The sequence below is a fragment of the Arachis ipaensis genome, chromosome B4, assembly GCF_059453495.1.
Source record: "Arachis ipaensis isolate K30076 ecotype BB chromosome B4, ASM5945349v1, whole genome shotgun sequence".
NCBI classification, from domain to species: domain Eukaryota; kingdom Viridiplantae; phylum Streptophyta; class Magnoliopsida; order Fabales; family Fabaceae; genus Arachis; species Arachis ipaensis.
The window spans coordinates 142,379,877-142,400,146 of NC_142439.1; the positions used below are offsets into that span (position 1 = coordinate 142,379,877).

At 32.9% G+C, this 20,270-nt stretch overlaps 1 protein-coding gene across 1 annotated transcript; it reads right to left on the reverse strand.

Annotated features, from left to right (window-relative positions):
• Positions 1–12,294: 12,294 nt before the first annotated feature.
• LOC107637292 (uncharacterized) lies at positions 12,295–19,592 on the reverse strand. Its single transcript, XM_088485083.1, has 11 exons — positions 19,388–19,592; positions 19,225–19,305; positions 18,772–18,957; positions 18,605–18,685; positions 18,324–18,431; positions 17,541–17,606; positions 17,288–17,347; positions 16,741–17,179; positions 15,699–16,621; positions 14,500–15,579; positions 12,295–13,970 (listed from the first exon to the last, which is right to left on the reverse strand). Exons 1-11 carry the CDS (start codon positions 19,590–19,592, stop codon positions 12,295–12,297), a joined length of 4,905 nt encoding a protein of 1,634 aa, XP_088341209.1.
• Between the last annotated feature and the right edge of the window lie 678 nt (positions 19,593–20,270).

A 20,270-nucleotide genomic window follows, 5' to 3' on the forward strand; every position in this document is an offset into this window, starting at 1 on the left:
CACACGGATACCTTGAAGCAGAAGGCTGTTCTTGAAGAGTATTCGTCTATGAGCACCGATGTTCGTTTTATTCCAAGCATGCCTCGTTTAGCAATAACTTCATTTGACAAAACTGCCAGGGTTTGGGACATTGATAATATTAGTTGATTCTTTCTCTTTTGACTCTAATGATATGCCATTTTGTGCGAAATTATTTCTATGGATTATGAAGGGTTTAATTATTTTCTGTGCTGAAAAATGTTGCACACCAAAATGTTGTTGAAAGTTGTTTCTGAAGATTAAAAAGGGTTTGAAGTTTTTTTTTATCACAAAGATAAATTGCTAACTAAGTAATATAAGAAATAGACAAATAAAATATAATTTTATTCAAAAACAAACTAAAATTTGATTTGACCATTGGAATAAGTCAATTAACAGTAGGCCATCTTTTCTATAATTTGTTTAATATACGCCATTAGTGGCAAAATAGCTGCAAGTTTTCTTTGATTTTTATGCCAAGCTTTTGCCAAAAATAAGCGGCATATCATGGAGGAAAGAGACTTTTACCAAAAATAAGCAGCATAACATAGAAGTGGTATTCTGCATTTCTTTTAGCATGCATCCAACTATGATTTAGCTTCTTTTTAATTACTAGCAACATATCATGCATATAATAATAAAAGAAGACCTTATGTAGTAGCATATATGCTGTCTGATTGTGCTGTTGGTGGTGGCATTGGATTTTAATTAAGAATGTAATAATTGAATAAAAATTCTTAATTTGTTAGATGTTTATTATCAACTAAAGTAGATGTTCATTTTATTATTATGCATATGGTTCATTTATTCAAAAATTGGATGTTTATTTTACTTATAATATTGATCTTTTGCTTGATTTGCTTAATTATGCATGTATATGTTCCACTTGTTTCTTTTGTTAAGTGGTTTCGGAGTAATGAAAAAAAATTGGATTAAACTTAGTTTATGTTTTCTTGAATTGAAGTTGGGTTTGAGTTAGGCTATGTAAACATGGTGTACGGATAAAATTTTGGTTAATTTATTAGATGTTTATTATCAACTAAAGCGGATGTTCATTTACTATGTATGCATATGTTCATTTTATTTTGTGTTGGAATTGAGTTTTACTCTATTTTATTGGTGATAGTGAAAGCAATTATTTAGTTAATTATTTAGTTATGCTTTTTTGAGGTTAAGACTTTTTTCATAAACTGTTGATTATCTTCTAAAGCTTGGAGTTAATGAGTTCTTGTTACACACTAGTAATTGATATGCCTAAAAATTGAGCTGTGTTCCTGCTTTTCAATGCACATTGACTATCGCACGAGTTACAAAATTGAAGAACAAGGAAGAGAAAGAAGGATCACAGGTACAATCTCTAGCAGCCAAAATATTGGAGAAAGATTACAAGTAGAGAGCTCCTAACAAGCTTCCTTTTAGCCTTGAAGAGCTTAACACTGTCATCATGATACAGCATTTCTTGAAGATTCTTCTTATGTTAACACACTTTTAAATATTGATGACTAACTATTAGCTTTCTAGTATTTCTCTAAACTATAAATTATATATCTCGTGTAAATGTTATGTAATAAAAAAAAATTCTTTTAATTTCAAATTAAGACTCTATTTGTTTTTCAAGTTAATATCAATGTTTACACAAATCGTATTTTATTCTATAATTCTCAAACCAAAAAACAAAAGAAACACGTAGAGCATGCAGATGCAAAAAACAAAAAATTAAGTAAAGGACAAACGGTATACCCAAAATAAACATTCACTCTAAAAAGAAAGGAACAATTCGCATACACAGTAAAAATGAACATCCACATTAGTTGATAAAAAATAACTAAGCAATTGACAAAAAATACCAGTCGTGCATCATGTTTAAATGGCATATCTAGAACCCGGCTTGAATCAATCAAATTAAACTAAATCTAATTCAACCGGCATAATAAAAAAACTTGCAGGGCATGTGCAATTGAAATCAAGTAAAAGATAAATAATATACCCAAAATATCAATCTATTTTAAAATAGAAAGAACCATCTGCAATCATAGTAAAACGAACATCCAATTTAGTTTAAATGGCTAAAAAAAATACGATTTAGTATTTGTTTTACAAATCTAAATGTCACATAACCTTGTTATAACTTAATCACTTATATCTAACTGCAACAACTCCAAGCATATTTGAATTTATTGAATGGTACACTAATTTCAATTCTACAATATGACTAAGTTTCGTCTCATTAGTTTCTAGCTCAGTCACGTCCGGCACTTCCACGACCTACAATCGAACACAAAAAAAAAAAAAAAACAACCAAAGGAATTAAGTGACATATGGTACTATGACATAGATATCAGCAATATAAACCACCAAGAAAATGACTAACTTAAACAGGATTAAGCGTGTTAGTAAAATTTCAATTTATAATAGGCACCATACTCACAATATTTTTAACAAATTCTTCTGATCAGGCAAAATTATATTAAATTCAATCCAAATCAAATAAACATCCAAATTAGAATGAAAATAACTATCGACCTACCTAGTAAAATAAACATCCAGCCTATATTAACTACTTTACACTGAAAGTGCATCAAAATTAAATTCTAGAACATATATCTATACTCCCCTTCATGAAAAAGAACCATTAGAGCTCCAAGCCATAGAAACAAAAACAGAAAATGGATATATACAAAACACTATTCTCTCTAGGATATACATTTTTTGCGGCCTAAAACTCACATTTTCTGTATTTTATTTTATTTATGTCAATTTAGTTAGAACATAGTATAAGATCTTATCTATGAGTTAAGACTTATTTAGAGACTATAACTCAAAGAAACCATCATAAAATAGAATTCTAAATAGAGGAAACTAGAAAAGAAGTATTTGTACTACCTTTCCAAGAGTGAAATCAAGGGCTGCACCAGCAACACCAGCACCTACAATGATGATATCATCACATCTTTCTGAGACTTCTGGTAGAGTTCATGTACCATTTTCTGATGTCTTTATACTTTGTGCATGTGTTGTTGCACTTGGAACACTGAATTTTCTCTTATTTAATGCAGAACTGTATAGAACAAGCACAAGTACCAAACCAGAAGCTATGACACTTCCAAAAATGAACATATAATCCATTGCCAAGAATAAGAAAATTAAAAATGTAATTATAGCTTAATAATTCATTATTATTGTTTGCAGCACACAAAACAGAAATGGATGAGGATCCAAATAAGAAGGATAAGGGTAAGAGGCTAGCATAGGAAGCAGCAGCACCAACTTCAAAAAAGGATCCAAATTAAAGAAGCCACGGCTATTGTTGGAATCATCATCAATAGTTGATAACTTTCAACAGGTGAATGAAGCCGAAGCCGCCGCAGCTGCCGTCGCCGAAAGCTTTCCTAAAACGAACATAACAGATGTGGTGATGGATTTTGAGGAGCCAGAAGTCGAATCCCATGAGCAGTTCTAAACACACGGTGAGATTATGCATAATTTTACTGTTGGATGCCAAGAAATCATAGAGAAAGCCAAAAAGTTTAATGAAAAATGTAAGCAACTACTACACCCTGCTGTATGATAATTAAATTATTTTAATTTTCATTACCGTAATAATAATTTCTTGAATATTTTTAATTGTTTTTGTCAGTGGCAAGATGTTCTTCAAGTAAGAAGCATGGTGATGATGATAAGGATAATAAAGACATAAGGAAAAAGATAAATAGATTCCATTCAACTTCAATTGTTAAGGCTTCTATATGTGATGAAGATTTCTAAAATCTTCTCTGAAGCCTGAAAGAAAATCTATTGTTGTATATGTTATATACTATATGATCCAAGTGAACACAATATACACTATACAGTAGTTGTAGTTAATGAATGAATGAATAATACTACCATGCTTGGATGCATCTTGGAATTTGAAACTTAACTTTTGGAATAATATTATCTCTGTTGTTCTCTTAGCTAGTATTTGATTATATAGTTTATATTATTTGAGCTAAACATATATATGAGCTAAATAATAGTGTTTGAAAGTTTATATTATTTGAGCTAAATAATAGTGCTTGAAAGGCAATAACATGAATTGCATTGTTAGGAGAATACATTAAACAATACATTAAAAAAGATTTCTACCAATTAAAAATCCTACCTGAACAATTGCTAAAAGGAATCCAGTTCTTTTCACATATCTGTTATAATTTTTTGTAAAACAGCAACAGCGCTTTGGATCAGGATAAATCACATCTAGACTCTTTTAAGGAAACAATTCATTATTAGTTGCTAAGTGGCCTTTTTTTTTTAATTCTGCTTAAAAAATAGAGAATGAACATCCAACTTAGTGGTTCATAAAATTTTATAAAGAATATTGTGTTTGAGATTTTACATCTTCTATAGTTGAAGAACAGAAAAAAATAATGACCAAGTCTAAACAAAATGCACAACACTAACACTTTATGTTATTATTATGTTAATATAATCAACACAATCAACACATGCATAAAAAATAGCTCTGCCGGAAGCATCACCCCCACCATAGAAAGTGGCATGTCCACCCTACCAACCACCACCATAGTCAGCAATAGCACATTGAAGGTTGATAACAATAAGTAGAACAATGAGAGCAACTAGAAGTACAGTTTGTGTATAACCTTGTGGTGATGAATGACGATGTCGGAGGATGAACCGTCGCCGGGTGGAAGGGAATCTTCTCCGACTGGGACATCCACGGCTGCACGAACAAAGCAACCCTCACGACGGTGTTGCACGGTCCTTCGCCGTGCGCACGACAGCGTCTCCCAAGGCTATGCGCAATGGCTGCTGCTGCGAGTTGTGGGGTGGCACCGTTGAGAGAAGGTGAGAATTTTCGAGAAGCAATTTCCTGTAAATGAGGGGAGGGGTTTGGCAGTTTTCAATTTTGCATTATTGACGGTATGAAATTCTTATTTGGGTTGAATTTGAAATTTGAAATAAATAACAATTAATTACTTTAATTATCATTTTATTTTAATTACAAAAATATCTCCATTGTACACATTGTATAGCAACTACATTGGCTCCTCATACTTTTCCTTCTCCTTTATATAATGGTGTCTTAAAGTAATTGTGAGCGAAGTAATTGTGAGCGCCGACATTAAATGAGATTTAAATTTGGATTCATAACATTGGTTTTTTTTTCAAAGATAGTAGGTTATATTTTATTAATTATTGAAAAATGAAATATAAAAATGTTCAAAAGCAGGACAGCATAATAAAATGTGGGGATTTTCCAAAAACACTACATTGAAGGTATTCATCCAACGGTGCGTGGTCGAAAAACGAAGAAAAATCTTAAAAAAGAAAGAATGATAAATCAAATTGAATGAAACTAAGAGTTTGCCTCATGAAGAAGACGACCTAAACTGGGAGTTCTTTTGGATTTCACGGAGTAACTTGACAGAGCTTGCTAGAATGGCAGACGGCATTGAAGTAGAACCTTCAAAAATCAACTGGTTGCGAGCTTTCCAGCAGTTCCAGCAAATGATGGCAAGCAATTGAGGATTACGGTCAGCATTCTTCAACGGGTTAAGCATCTCTATTGATGCAATCCACCATGTCCAAAAGTCGTTAAGACTCTGAGGGGAAAGACAGTCACGAAGATAACTCTGAGACCATACATCTTTAATTCTAGAGCAATCGATCAAACAATGAGTGACTATTTCTGTTGCTTCATGACAGCAGGGGCATATTGGTGATATAGATGGGATGCGGTGATGAATCTGAGCAAGCATCAGAAGCCGGCCATGGAGAGCTTTCCAGATAAATAGCTTAATTTTGTGAAGCAAGTTCAACTTTCATAGATCAATCCACGGCTTTTTCTGCTGTATATAATTAGGGCAAAGGTCCAGAGGCAGATGGTAAAATAAATAGCCAATTCTGTAACCTGAAGCTGTATCATATTGCTTGGATTTATTCAAATCTCATTGCAATTTGTCCATACTCTGCTGAATTTTAACTGACAAAATTCTGTTTACAACGTCTTGGAAAAATAATTCTTGAATGAGATTCTGATTCCAATTCCTATCTTCAATAATTAGATCTTTAACTCTTTGAACTAACTCAGAAATAGCCTGTCTATTTGGCATATCAGAAATCATTAAAGGATACGGAGGAGGCAGCCAAGGATCCTCAAAGGTTCGGATATTCTCTCTAGTACCCACAGCCCAATTAAGACATTTTTCAACAATCTTTCGGCCTTCCAGTATGTTCCTCAATTTCCAAGAAGGTAAGACTCTAATTTTCGCCGTTATAACATTACCATTGCTAAAGTATTTACCTCTTAAGATTTTGGATAATAGGGAAGTAGGCTGTGTTACGAGTCGCCAAAACTGTTTGCCTAAAAGCGCCAGATTTTGGATTCTGAGATCTTTAAATCCAAGGCCTCCTTCTCTTCGTGGGCAAGTCATAGTGTCTCAGTTAATTCAAGTCATCCGCCTTTTAGAACATTTTTGTCCCCACCAGAACTGAAAAAATAGAATAAATTTTTGAAATTAAACCTTCAGACAACTTGAAGCAAGACAATGTATAAATAGGAATAGCTTCTCCCACTATCTATAACCATTATAACATGGTTATAGGTGTTTATTATTATCTTTTTATCTATATTAAGTCCGCAATGAGTCTTTATTTAAATTTCAGGTCAATTTAAACCTTATCTATCTCCGTAATAATATTTTTCTTTTTATTAGCTAAATAAACTTTTAAAAAAATTTAATTTTATAATACAATAACAAAATTTTTATGATAAAAAAATTTAGAATTTAATATTTCTTGGTTACAAAATAAATCCCTCTGAAACGATTGATTTCATGCATTCATACATCACGTTGACGGTTGACTTAGGCTTTGCAATTGGCTACATAAGTAGATACTAGTAGAATACCCGGGCTACGCCCGGACCAAGTATTGATCTATTACAAAAATGTATTATTACTTATATGTTGGTACTAAAAATTATTCTTTTTAATTTTTAAAAATTTTAAATATAATAATTATTTGTACAGTTTATAAGACTGTTATATTTTCGCTTATATAGACTATAATAAATATTTGTATAGGTATTTGGCTAAAGTTTATGTAAAAACTGAAATTAAAAAGTATTCGTTTATAGTATATAAAATTTATTTGTACCATATATAAGATTGTTTTATTTCCGCTTGTATAGACTAAATAATTAAAAACTGAAATAAAAAAATTTTACATTTTAGTCACACAGACAAAATTAATGTAATGGTACTTTTTTATATTATTAGACCCTATTTTATAGTCCGGATTACTTGCGGTTTATGTGTTTAATATTTTTAAAGGTATTTATCTAAAGTTTTTTTAAAAAAGAGTTTCATGTATTTTAATTGAAACGAATTGCACGATCATAATATCAAAAAAAATTAAGTGATTAAACTTTTTTGATATATTGATAATAATTATTATCAATAATTATTCATATATTATTTTATTATACTTTTGTTGTTTAACTTTAAACTAATAATACATGTCAGTAGCTTCAAAGAATTAATTCCACTATTCTATAGATTATTGATCCGTAAGTTGTAACGAAACTTAAAAAAATTAGATCTTCCGTTCGTTAAATACTATTAATTTATTTATAGTCATTTCCTCAGAAATATTTACTTGTTTCATACGTTTACTTTTATTCTTTTGTTTTTTAATGTATGTGCAAAGGAGCTTATACATGTATAGCAGAGTTTTTTGCATTTTACACACATTGAATGGTTAATTTTCTTTTATTATATTACCATTTATTCAATTGCACAAAAATAGTAAATGAAATTAACATCGGTTACAATTAACTTATATGTTTGAATGATAATTTTCTTAAAATGGTAATTTTTAGAGTACACTTTAACAAATTAAAATAATAAATAACTAAACGTGTATACGAATATTGTATTATAATTTTTAAGTATAATTTGAATAACAGATGTTATCATTTTGAGTCATAAATAAATATTTTTAAGTATATATTTATTTTTCAAAAAATTAATACTATCACGTACTTTAACAAATTGTGTATTATTTTAAAGAAGGTTAAATTTTTTATATAATATAATTTCATTAGCACTATTTAATAAGCGCATTAGAAATACTTTTACAATTTGTTCCTTATTAAAAGAAATATCTAGATAAAAAAGCATTTGATTAAGTGTTGTTTAGACAGAAAAACCATATAAAAAATCATGTGAATACTAAATTAGATTAATTGGGCTTTAAAATTTTTTATAAATGAATTAGACACCATCACGATTTCATTAAAAATAAATATAAAAAATCAAAATCTTATAATATTTATTTAAACACGTAAAATAGTAAAAAAAAAAAAAAATTTACCTAATCAGATGGTTCCCACATTAAGAATAGTTTTATTTCCCAATTCGATGAGGTTATATATATGTTTTTATCAAATCATTATAATTTACATGTATAGATTATTATTTCTATTTAACAAAATGATAATCAAATATTCGGGAAGAATGGATTAAACCATTCGAAATATAACGTGGGATAATTTAAACTTGATTAAGTATTACATTAGATAGAAATGGGAAGCCATTAAAGATGATTTATATAAAAAATAATATAACCGTTATCTATCCTATAATTATATAGTCTCATTAAATAGTTGCCCACTCCCCATAAAGTAAGTTCTCTGAATTCTTATCTGTTCATTAAATTTGAATTTATTGCAACCCGCCCACCCCCACCAGCTACAACAGTCTTCTTCTCCAAATATTTCACACAGATGGATCAATCTAATAATCTGGAAAAAACCATGGGCATCACGGAAACAAAATCAATGGAAAAAGGGGTACCGGCACCACCTACTTCTGGCTTCCTTATTCAATTTGTCTGGCGTTGTATCTTAACTCACTTTTGCTTCACACAGTCAATATCGGGGGCACAGAGTTTTTTGGATCTAGTTAATCTATAGATGATGATTTCTATGGCTGTTGGAATATAATTGAATCCTTCTGTCAAATCCACTACTGATCCAGTCTTCATGAAACGTCTAAATCGAAATCAGGTACTATGTCTTCAATTATAAGCATGTTAAATATTAGAGATATAATTTTCGATTGGTTAACTACTGATTTGAAATCCACTACAACTGAATACATTTAAATAATTTCGTTTATGAAATACATAATGGGGTTGTATTTGGTGTTGAGAGCTGACAACTTTCTTGGTGCGGTGACAGTGTTTAAGAAAATCAGGAGCTTTGTTACTTTTTTATGCATCAAGGATTGCAATCTCCTGCGTTAGCGTGTCCATGTGGGATGACCGCGCTTTGAGAACATGGTGGGAGCTAGCTGAATGGGTAGGGACTTAAATTTCTAAGATAAGCTCGCTCCATCTACTCTTCGGGGTAAAGGTCGCCGAGATGGGTAGAATCCGATCCAAAAGGATTTGGTTCGAGATGTATGTAAGTATACCGCGACCATCTGTTACATCTAGTACATGTTATTTTGCTAGAATATTCTTCACTGAACCTATCCCACTCATACTTTTGAACATTCTTTTAAATTTGAACTTAAACCCTCTTACTATGATTTCCAAAATATGCCTAATCCACTGATACAACTTATTTTTTACTTATATCTCTCCTTTGTAACCAACTCCTAAAGTCAAAGTACTCTCATCACTCATTTAGTTATTTTGATTCCCTCTCCTCTTATATGTGTATTTAAAAAAGGTATTTTCTCAGTGTCCTAAATTTTTTGGCTGATGGGGTGTTAGTTTGAAGATCGTAGCATTATCTTAGAAGATAAAAGTGAAAGTGAAGATATAATACCAGAAACATACAAACATCACAATTAACAACATTGTTAGTGCAAGCAAAGAGATGCAATAAAAACTTCACAGATTTTGAACAATCCAGGAATCCCCAAACTAAAGTACATATTTTACATGGCTTTGCCAAATTTAATTTAAAAAAAAACACAGTTTAAGCGCTCCTTGATTTCCACTGCACCAATACATCCCACACTGTTAAATAAAAAAGATATATTAATCGTCACATATATATAGATGTTTTGCTAGTTCAACTCGCCTTTTTCTGGTTGATCATAACAGGTACTATTTTACTGGTCAAAATTATAGACAAAAGCATACATATAAACAGCTTAAAATGGTTGATCATAATAGGTACTATTTTACCGGTCAAAATAAAAATTCTAATGCAACTAAAAGAGTGATAATATCTTAAAAAATAGTTAGAAATTTAAAAACTTGGGTATGTCATATCATGACATAACTGTTGTTGTCTCTGTATCAATTGTTTAACATGATATTACTTATCTCAATGGTATTACTTAAGAAAGAATGAGACAATAAGCTTGTGCAGTCAAGTTAAGCCATACCTTATTGATGTCTGAGGTTGTAAAATTCATTCATTATAATCTCTAAACTAATCAAAGCAGTTTTGCTCTCTTATAATCAAATATATGCTTCAAGTGGATCCTTTGTTAAGCTACTGTATCATCTGAAACTGCTGTATTACAAATATCAAATATCAAAATTTTGGTGTTTACTTAATGAAAAAAATGGTCTTCAAATTGAATTTTAGTACTATGCAGTATAACATAAAAAGAAATAGAAAGCAGACTACATATATAAATGCCTCAACATGATCAATATGTAGTATCTACATATTTACGAATGCTAATGGAAGTGGTGGATCCAACACCAAAGCCAATCAGTAGACAGTACCACAATGTCATACTTTACATGGTCATGAGAAGCGGAACCAAAAGGGCCATTTATAAATAATTTTGGACAATGAACTGATCTCTTTAAGGTATAATGGAGATAATATCACATTCTTGAGGTCCATCCTCAGTTTGAAAATAATCTTGACTCTATTTTTTTACAATTGAATTAGAAAAATTAAGGACACATCAGAATATAAAAAAAGTACAAAAACAAAAAGAACAATGCTCATCGACCCTAAAGAAATTAGCCTTTTCATAATTGGAAAAGTCACTAATTTTTTTTCCAGGGAAAGCACAATGTTTTCTTTAAACCATTGGAGCATGTGGCATATTTAGTCGGGAAGTTGCACCAGATTTTCCTCAAAATCCTAATAATAGCTATTGTTCAAATACAGATTTTATTGTTTTAGGAGGAAAAACAAATTTTCATCAAAAATTACTTAGTAGATACTTCGTAGGAACACCAAAATATAGTTCTAGTGAAGGAAATGGATTTTATACATTTAAATTTTACCTAGCTGTTATCTAGTCTTGTTTGATATTATCTAGTATGAAAACTATCACTTTGAACAAAATCTTTCAACCATGCTGGCATTTGACTTGAATGTTTGTGTGGGTTCCATAAGATTTTTTTTTGAATTTAAGCTAGACTGATTTATAACTTTAACTTAGTATTTTTTGAATAATCATGTGTCTTATATTTTACTCAATATCACATATATTTTGGGTGCTCCCTAATTATGATGTTTTGATCCAGTTGGGTACACTGCCACAAATCTTATAATACACTACAAATGATAACTATGGGAAGGTGGATCAAGCTATTTAATTGGAAGCCATTTCCTAAATATTCAAGGATTTCCGTGGTATGTATTTGGACATCAATTCTAATTATTTTCCTAATCGAAGGCCTGGCACAATGAAATTAAATTTGTTCTACAGAGGTATATAAATTATTAAGCCCAGATCCAACTGTCATTAGTTTGTGTTACTCAAATTGTGTCGGTAGGCAACTGAGAGGTATACAGGATCCTGGTGGGCATTATTTGTAACACTACTCATTTGTTTAACTTCAGGGTGGGGCTATAATGAGGACATCAGATTGCATATCACCCCAATAAACCTTCTAGCTGGACAATAAAGGTAATATAGTTCCTATAATGCAAAACATTATTGTTCATAATAGTTTTACTTTGGTAAAATCCTGCTAAAGGCACTGATTGTATACTCATTTAGTTCCCTACACCTAAAATCGCTTTTTAAGAAAATTGTAACATGAAACAACGACGTATTTGGTAGGAGTAAGTAGTTCCTATAATGCAAAACATTATTGTTCAAAATAGTTTTACTTTGGTTAAATCCTGCCGAAGACACTGATTCTATACTCATTTAGTTCCCTACACCTAAAATCGCTTTTTAAGAAAATTGTAACATGAAACAACGACTTAGTTGGTAGGAGCAAGTACCTCGTTTGTGTAACCAATGAATGCTGAATCTTTTCCTGCAATACTTGTAATGTTCAACATATGTTTCTGAATACTTCTTTGAAAACGACATTCTCTGTTTCTTTCTTTTGATCATCATCATGACATAACAAAATCTTCAGTCCTGCCTTATTTGTCACCCTGGAGATAGCAACATATAGCTGGCCATGTGTGAATACGGGTTTCTTTAATATTAACCCAACCTTTGATAATGACTGACCCTGGCTCTTGTTTATAGTCATCGCGTATGAAACCATAATAGGAAATTGTCTCCGTTGGAATTTGAATGGTATTCGATGGTCAGAAGGACTTAGGGTCATCCTTGGTATAAACACTTTCTGCCCCTTATTCTTGCCCGCACACGTTCGTGCTTCAATTATGTGTTTTCCAAGCTTAGTAACAACCAATCGTGTTCCATTGCACAATCCTGCGGAGTGGTCAATGTTTCTTAACAGCATAATCGGTGTTCCAATTTTTAGTGTTAACTCATGATTAGGGACACCTGAGCACTTGATTGTGTTTAGGAGTTCAGGAGTGTGTATTGAAGCCAATAAATCGTTATTAGGCTCTGTGGGGCATGCCTTATCAGAGCTAAAATATGTTTGCGCTTCAGCCGGATTTAAACTCATCATGTAGTTGTTGATCTCATCGACTAACTGCAGTGTTGGTGCAAGGATAGCTCGATCTTCAATCTGTTGGTCAATATTTCTTCCTGAAAAGATTTCAGGATAAGTTACTCTACATATTGCTTCAATTGGGTCTACCCAATCAGAAACCAATATGTCATCGGGAATGACAACCTTTTCGCCTGTATTCGATCGTGACCCTTGGCTGCCGTCACCTATACTTAGTATCCAATCAGCAAATTCTTTCAACTCAGATGACCTTGAGTTTGAATCACTTGATTTTAAGCGCATGTTCTTTGAAAGTGTCAAAAGCTTGCAGTCATCCCACAAGTATGATGAGTTGATAGTGGCATTGACTATCTCTTGCCTAGACCCTTTCGGGATGACTGGAAGTATTTGGCGAAAATCCCCCCCAAAAACAATTGTCTTTCCTCCAAATGGCTGCTCCAAGCTATCTGTGTTATTGAACCTTAATATGTCACGCATGGTTCTGTCAAGAGCTTCAATACAGAATCTATTTACCATAGGTGCCTCATCCCAAATTATCAACTTTGTCTTAATCAAAAGCTCAGCTAATGCACTCCCTTGCTTAATATTGCATGTTGAGAATTCATCTATGTTAAGTGGTATTGCGAAACGTGAGTGAGCTGTCCTGCCTCCAGGCAACAAAAGTGATGCTATCCCGCTAGATGCAACTGTTAGAACAATATGTGATCTAGACCTCAATGCAGAAGCTAGTGTCTTCCAAACAAATGTTTTTCCTGTCCCACCGTACCCATAAAGGAAAAATACTCCACCTATCCCGGTTTGAACTGCGGCAATGACTTCGTTATATACTTCTCTTTGTTCATCAGTTAATAGTCCTAAGTAGGTTACATGCTCTGCAGCTAGTTTCTGCCGATCGTATCTGAGTTCATCGCAAATTAACCTATTCATGCCATTGGGATACAGTAAATTGTTACATTGGTTTGTATCTGGCATAGGCATTGGTGGAAAATCTTTCAGACTCTTGTTGTATTTGTTAAGTATATTCTCAATCTCCATTAGGGTCAAATCTTTGATCTCATCCTCTGTGAGGACTAACGCTGTGTACATAATAGCAACATATATGTCAAATCATGTATTTGATTAAGAAAAAATTGTTAACTCAAATCGTAAACACTTGCAAAACCTTGCTTCTAACAATTGGTCAAATTTTTCAAATTTTTATTTTTTTTAATAAAGTGAATCTAATAAAATGAGTCCAAATCACTATTATATCTAATACCATGTCCACTAAATCTTATTTTTATATCCTATTGATTCATACTATTTATTATTATGCATGAAGTTATATGTTTAGGCAAGCCATAGCAAGCTGTACATAAATTGATATAGACTTGTATTCTAAAAATTCTACCAATAAATATGAAGATGTTAATTATTATGTCATAAATAATCACACTATCCTTATAATGCCACAAAGTTCATAAATACCTTGATTATCGAGTAGTCTCCTGTGTCTATGAAGTATGTCATCACATAATAAAGTCCATGTTTCTTCCCATACATGTTCTGGTCTGTCCATTGAATTGGAAAATAACAATGTAGCAAAAAGATTCCTTAAGTATGTACCTGACCCCCAATAACTTGCTTCCACTATTGCTTCAACATATTCCTTATCATCATCTAAAAGACCACGTGCATAACATGCATCTTTGAATGATGAGTATACAACACCATCTATAGTTCGAATGTCTTCATAGCAAGTTGATCCCCTAACGTAATTGAGTAGTAGCCTTAGGTAATATCTCTCACCAGATCCAGGAGGCACAAAGAAGATTCTTCCAATTACAGCATGGCTCTTCCGAGGCAACCACACCCTTTCCTTTGCCTTCCACACAAAATGTGTAGGGAATTCTGCATAAGTTAGCGACCTTGCTTCTGAGTAGATCTTGTTGGCTTGAAACCAACCGAGAAACATAGACTCTTTGACAGATGCTTCTCGGATCACATCATCGAGCTTTTCATTATCTTTAAAGATCAAGTTTTGTTCATCGGGTAAGTGAAATCCTAGACGAACAACCGAGGGATCCCTGTAGTGTATGTTGTAACCAAAGATCCTCCAAGCAGCTTCACACGGAGAAATGTACCTACAATCATAGTACATACTGACTTCATCATAGTCATCCATGTTCTCTTTGTCTGCAGCACTTTTATAAAATGAAGCCGTTACACGGTCATGACCTTTATTCACATATTTGAACAAATACTTAATAGATCTTGACTGGTTACACCACTCAACATTAATATGGGCACCATATCTCATGAGTAGAAACCTATTGTGTGGTACCACGTAACGGTTGTCAAGATCGACTCCTGATTTGTTGATAGTCTTTCCATCTTCTCTTCGTCGATATACTGGGTAACCATCATCATCAATAGTAGTACTCTCAATAAACCTCTTAGGGAAGTGTCGAATGCATTTAGCATTTTCCATACATGGTGAATCTTTCTTTGCCACTCCACACGGACCGTGCATCATGTGCTTTTCGACTGCATCAAAGTATTCAGGGTCTGTCTCTTTATCGGGTATCTCAGCTGATATAATCTTATCAATATCTTCGGCAGTGGGAAATTTGTCATCCTTGTGTAAGAATAGTAGAATGTGTGCATGTGGTAACCCACGTTTCTGGAATTCGATTGTATATACCACTGTAAGATTCATAATGAAAAGTTCAAATCCATGACAAATAGACTCTCATACATAAAACATTATATCTATTGCTAATGGAAACTTGAGACATGACATAATTGGTTTTGACTGGACATACCTGCACTAACTCTACCAAAAACTTTGTTTGCTCGGACATCTTTAATTAGTGTATCTAATTTGGCCTTGAAAACCCTACAAACAATATCGGGTCGATCTTGTGGATTCAACTCTCTATTGTTCAAAAAGTCTTCAACCTCAGGCCACTTCGGATTGCACGTGAAGGTTATGAAGAGGTCTGGATAACCAACAACCTTACATATTGCCATTGCATCCTGATAGTTTTGTATCATATATCTTGGTCCACCTGTGAATGATGAAGGCAATATTATACGCTTGCCACATGATGACGGCGTTGTTTCTCCATTCAGTACTGCTTCCTTTACTCCCTTATACATCTCACACCTTAATTTCTCTTGGTCCCTGCGTATGTAGTTTAGCCTTGATGATTCAATCATGGAGTACCCATCAACCAAAAACTGTTGAAAGAGTCTTCTTGAGTATAACAGTGGAGATCCGTCGGCTAGTCTTTCTTGTATACGAAAAGCAAAAAATTCTCTCATCGACACCTCCTGTCGTCCTTTACCACAGTTATGATGTCTTTTATTTAGCGGTATATCTTCCTTGTATCCATCCTCGCCATAAGGAAATAGCAGGGGATATTGTAATCCTAGATATGCTGGATTGAGTTGATTAATCCTTTGTAATCTTCCGCTCTGTGTCTCCACAACAATGTCTCTATCTGTCTTGTCAATGTCAAAATCACCGACAATCAATGCAGCAACCTCATCTGTCGATGGTAAGTTATATCTTCTACCATCCTTTCCCCTTTTTCCCAATAGTCTAAGTTTAATTGTGGAATTTGATTCTTTGCCCATTGAATCCCTAACCATGCGGAATGCCTTCACCAACACATTCTTTTCATCTAGCATCTTCTTAAGATCTCTTACAATATCTTCATCTATGTTTTTGTTATCTTCACCCCTGTATGTTTTAAATAATGTCATCTTTTTTAAACAACGCTTAATCATATAAGGTTAATTAGTTTGATCTAAACCCTTGAAAATATTTTAACTAAAATATAAAAGGTTATAGATACATGCCTGATAGCTGACATCCGGTTGCGCACCTCATTTTGTGAATCAACTATGTATAATTGGGCGAATTTCGCAATATTTCCTTCTGGTGGAATTAGGCTACCTATTAGATGGTAGTTTTCGCCACAAAGAATAAATGTAGGTGGACCTCTAGAAGCATTTATACCGCGGTCTATTTTGGCACCCATTGAAGTAAATTGAAACATGCTATTATATGACCTGATGTTATCACGAAAATGCTTGCTCTTGGGGTTATTATTGAACAACAACTCATACAGAACTTTTGGTGCTTCTGGTAGGTGTGGTAGTTGGACTTGACCTCCTTTACAGCACATCGTGAATTTGGGTTGGTCTGTGTTATAACTTTTGTTTATCCTTTCATCGTACCAAAAAAGGGCACTGCAGTGTTCGCATATATACATTGCATCTCCCAAGTGCAAATACTCTGAATTTTCAATATTAACATGAACGGAAAAATCCATTAATTACATGCATGAATATAATTTGCAGAGTTTTAATAATAAATTGATCCTTTGAATATCTCTCAACATACCCTTGCTTGCCTGCTCCTTACGACTGGCAACTCTAGCATCCCTTGCTAAAGCCCTTCCACCTGTGTCATGCATTGGAAGATCATTTCATTATTAGAACGGGTTAGACAAAAATAAATATATATTATTAAATATCTTTTCCTAATTCATTTTAATATTACTAAGAATGCCTTAAATTTTGTAGTTAAGTGAACTTGTAAACTATTCAGTTTTTAGGAATTGAAGAGTGAAATTCATAGCCATTTAATATCATACCATTGTTATTTTCTTGTCGATGTATGACAGTGATTCCTGCTTTGCGAGCCTTCGACTGCTCTGCATCTATTTTACAATGGGTCAAAAATCAGTTCTTCATTATTTATAAATGGATATGACAAAAATATCTAACACATATAATAAACTAATCTCGGTTTGTATTGAGTTTAGGACCATATATCAATGCTTAAGTGTCATGTATTCTATATCTATTTAGTATTTAGGGGGTTTAAATTCTCTGGTTGTAACCTTTAAACCTCATATATGAATTTAGTGGTTTTGATGATTTTGAAATTTTATTCTGCAAACAAAGATTAAGGCGTGGGCCTCATAGTTTCGCATATCAATGTAGGCAAATGCAGATCGGGCATATTGAGCGGAGTCATTGAAGGTGGCAACTTGGGTAGAGTTAAAGGGCACAGAGTTAATATCTCCAAGGGCTTCGAGATTTACATATAGACATATGCTAATGCGGTAAGATTGAATAGAGTGGTAAAAAGTGGCAAATTGGGAAGAGTTGGAAGGCACAAAGTCAGTGTATCTATGGGAGGCATAGGTGAAAGGGAAGATTGAGAGAAAGAATGCTCGGCCAAGGATGGAGACCAAGGTTAGTGTCTTCGTTTACATACAAATTTGATAAGTTATCTAACTTTGATTTGCACTTATCTTACAGTACTCATTAGTTGGTATGATTCATTAGCTAATTCGATTACCATTTGTGTTTCAAGCCTATATATATATATATATATATATATATATATACCATAATTAAATAGAACTGACCTTTAAATGGGCCATTTCGGGGACCACAATTCACTTGATTTGCATTTGAACATATGTTGTTTTCCTTATTCACAATCAACCCTTGCTTGTGAATGTTAACCAACTCAACTACAATTTTTATCATGTCAGAAAATATATAAATTAATACAAAAAAAAAAAAAAAGGATAACTCAGACTAAGTTAGGACACATGGATTCATATATAGTGACTATAAACTGTACCTATTATAACTCAAGTGCAATAAGCAAGTTCTTCTACAACATACTTTGTATAGTTCCTACCTTGTGGGGAAGACGTTCCCATATGTTGTCTTTTCTTGGATAGTTTGTTCGCTCGTTCCATCCTAGCATGCCTAGCATTGTCTGCCAATGAAAGATGTTTGCTAAATCACTATATTTAGAACGCATAAATTAGTCCGATGTGTAGTTTGTTACCATTAGTTCATTACCTCTACTTCTTAAAGTATCCAGTGTTGTTAGATTTGATGGTAGCAATATCCATTTTTGACTGTTTTCTAAGTTACTGTATTCATCTCTCTTCATGGTTTGCATAACAATACTTGGATAGAGTGTGCAATCTGCTAGAGTATATGTTACATTTCCTGTGATGACACAATCTATATCAGAATTTGCCACTAAGCAATAGTAAAATACACTTGTCATTAGTGAACAATAATTACCTTATAGTGATTTAAGAACAAATTCAATTAATTATTACTGCACTTTGTATATAGTTATGTAACTCAAGTTGGGTCTATACATATAATTTTTTCACAAACTGTTATTCTACAATGAAACCTCTACACACTATTCACACTAATATGCAATTAGAGAACGATTTGCACATTAATAATTGGTTAGCAGCAAGTGCTGAAATAAAGCATTATTTATTACAGCTTTACCTTGAGGGAAAGATTCTACTGGACGTTGTTTTTTCTTGGCTAGCTTGTTAGCTCGTTCCATCCTAGCATGTCTTGCAGTATCTGTCATAAAGATCTTTCATAGTTTACCTATTCATAATCAAAGTAAGATTTTGATTTCTATGTTGTTAATATATAAGATTACCTGTGTTAGTTACATCTGCTAGAACATATGGTTTTGTTCCCAAGCTTTCCCGGATCTCATCGTTTTGTAGGTTGCTATTCGCGGTAAAATACCTTGAGTTGCCAATAGTACTGCTAGAGCCCATCTGAACCCCTATGTTGCGTTGCATATCATCAACTGGCTGGCTCCAGTCAGCCGATAATGTTGATGACAAAGTCCCTGCCATGATACCTTTGTTATCTTTCTCACTTATAACACCATGTTATACAACTATTTAGAGATATTCAAGGTACTCTTGTAGTGGTATACACACTATAACTGAAATTGACTTTATTGTGGATAAGCTATTTTTCAATTGTAATGAAAATAACTTCGTTTATATTATGTTGAATGAAAGCATGTTGTCCATATTTCGTACCTTGAGTCTCTCTATTGTTTGACCATTCATTCGTACAAAATTGATCAACCTTTCTCTTATTTTTAAGCGTGTTTCTTTCCTCCATCTCTGCACATTTCAGATTAAACATGATTGTTAATATTCCAAACATAGAGATTATAAGAAAAAGAAACATGAGTGCCAGAAATCATTATACTTAGATCTGTATACACCCAACTCTGTTCCATTCATACTAACCTAAATGGAACCAAGATATTTTGACTTTGTATTCTAAATCTCATTATGAAAAATAAATCTATAATTACTTATACCTTTTGCCCTTGAGTTCAGTGGGAGATCTTTTAGTAGCCTTCCTCTTATAACTATATCTGTGTTTAGTCCTTGTGATGATTGCATTGCCTTAACTTTTCTTCCCCAGCTTTAACTGTTGAGGACTTTTGCCCTGGGAGGCTCCACTTGTGTCTAGTTTTTTTTTGTCTTTCTCTTTCTCTTCACATGTTATGCTTT

Excerpts from the sequence above, each read along its gene's own strand:
- LOC107637292 (XM_088485083.1), bottom strand. The coding sequence starts at position 19,592 with ATGGCAGGGACTTTGTCATCAACATTATCGGCTGACTGGAGCCAGCCA. Across the intron at positions 18,432-18,604 it reads GGGAACGTCTTCCCCACAAG|TTGAGTTGGTTAACATTCAC; the intron begins GTAGGAACTATA and ends TAAAAATTGTAG. Across the intron at positions 17,180-17,287 it reads TAAGGAGCAGGCAAGCAAGG|AGTATTTGCACTTGGGAGAT; the intron begins GTATGTTGAGAG and ends TTGAAAATTCAG.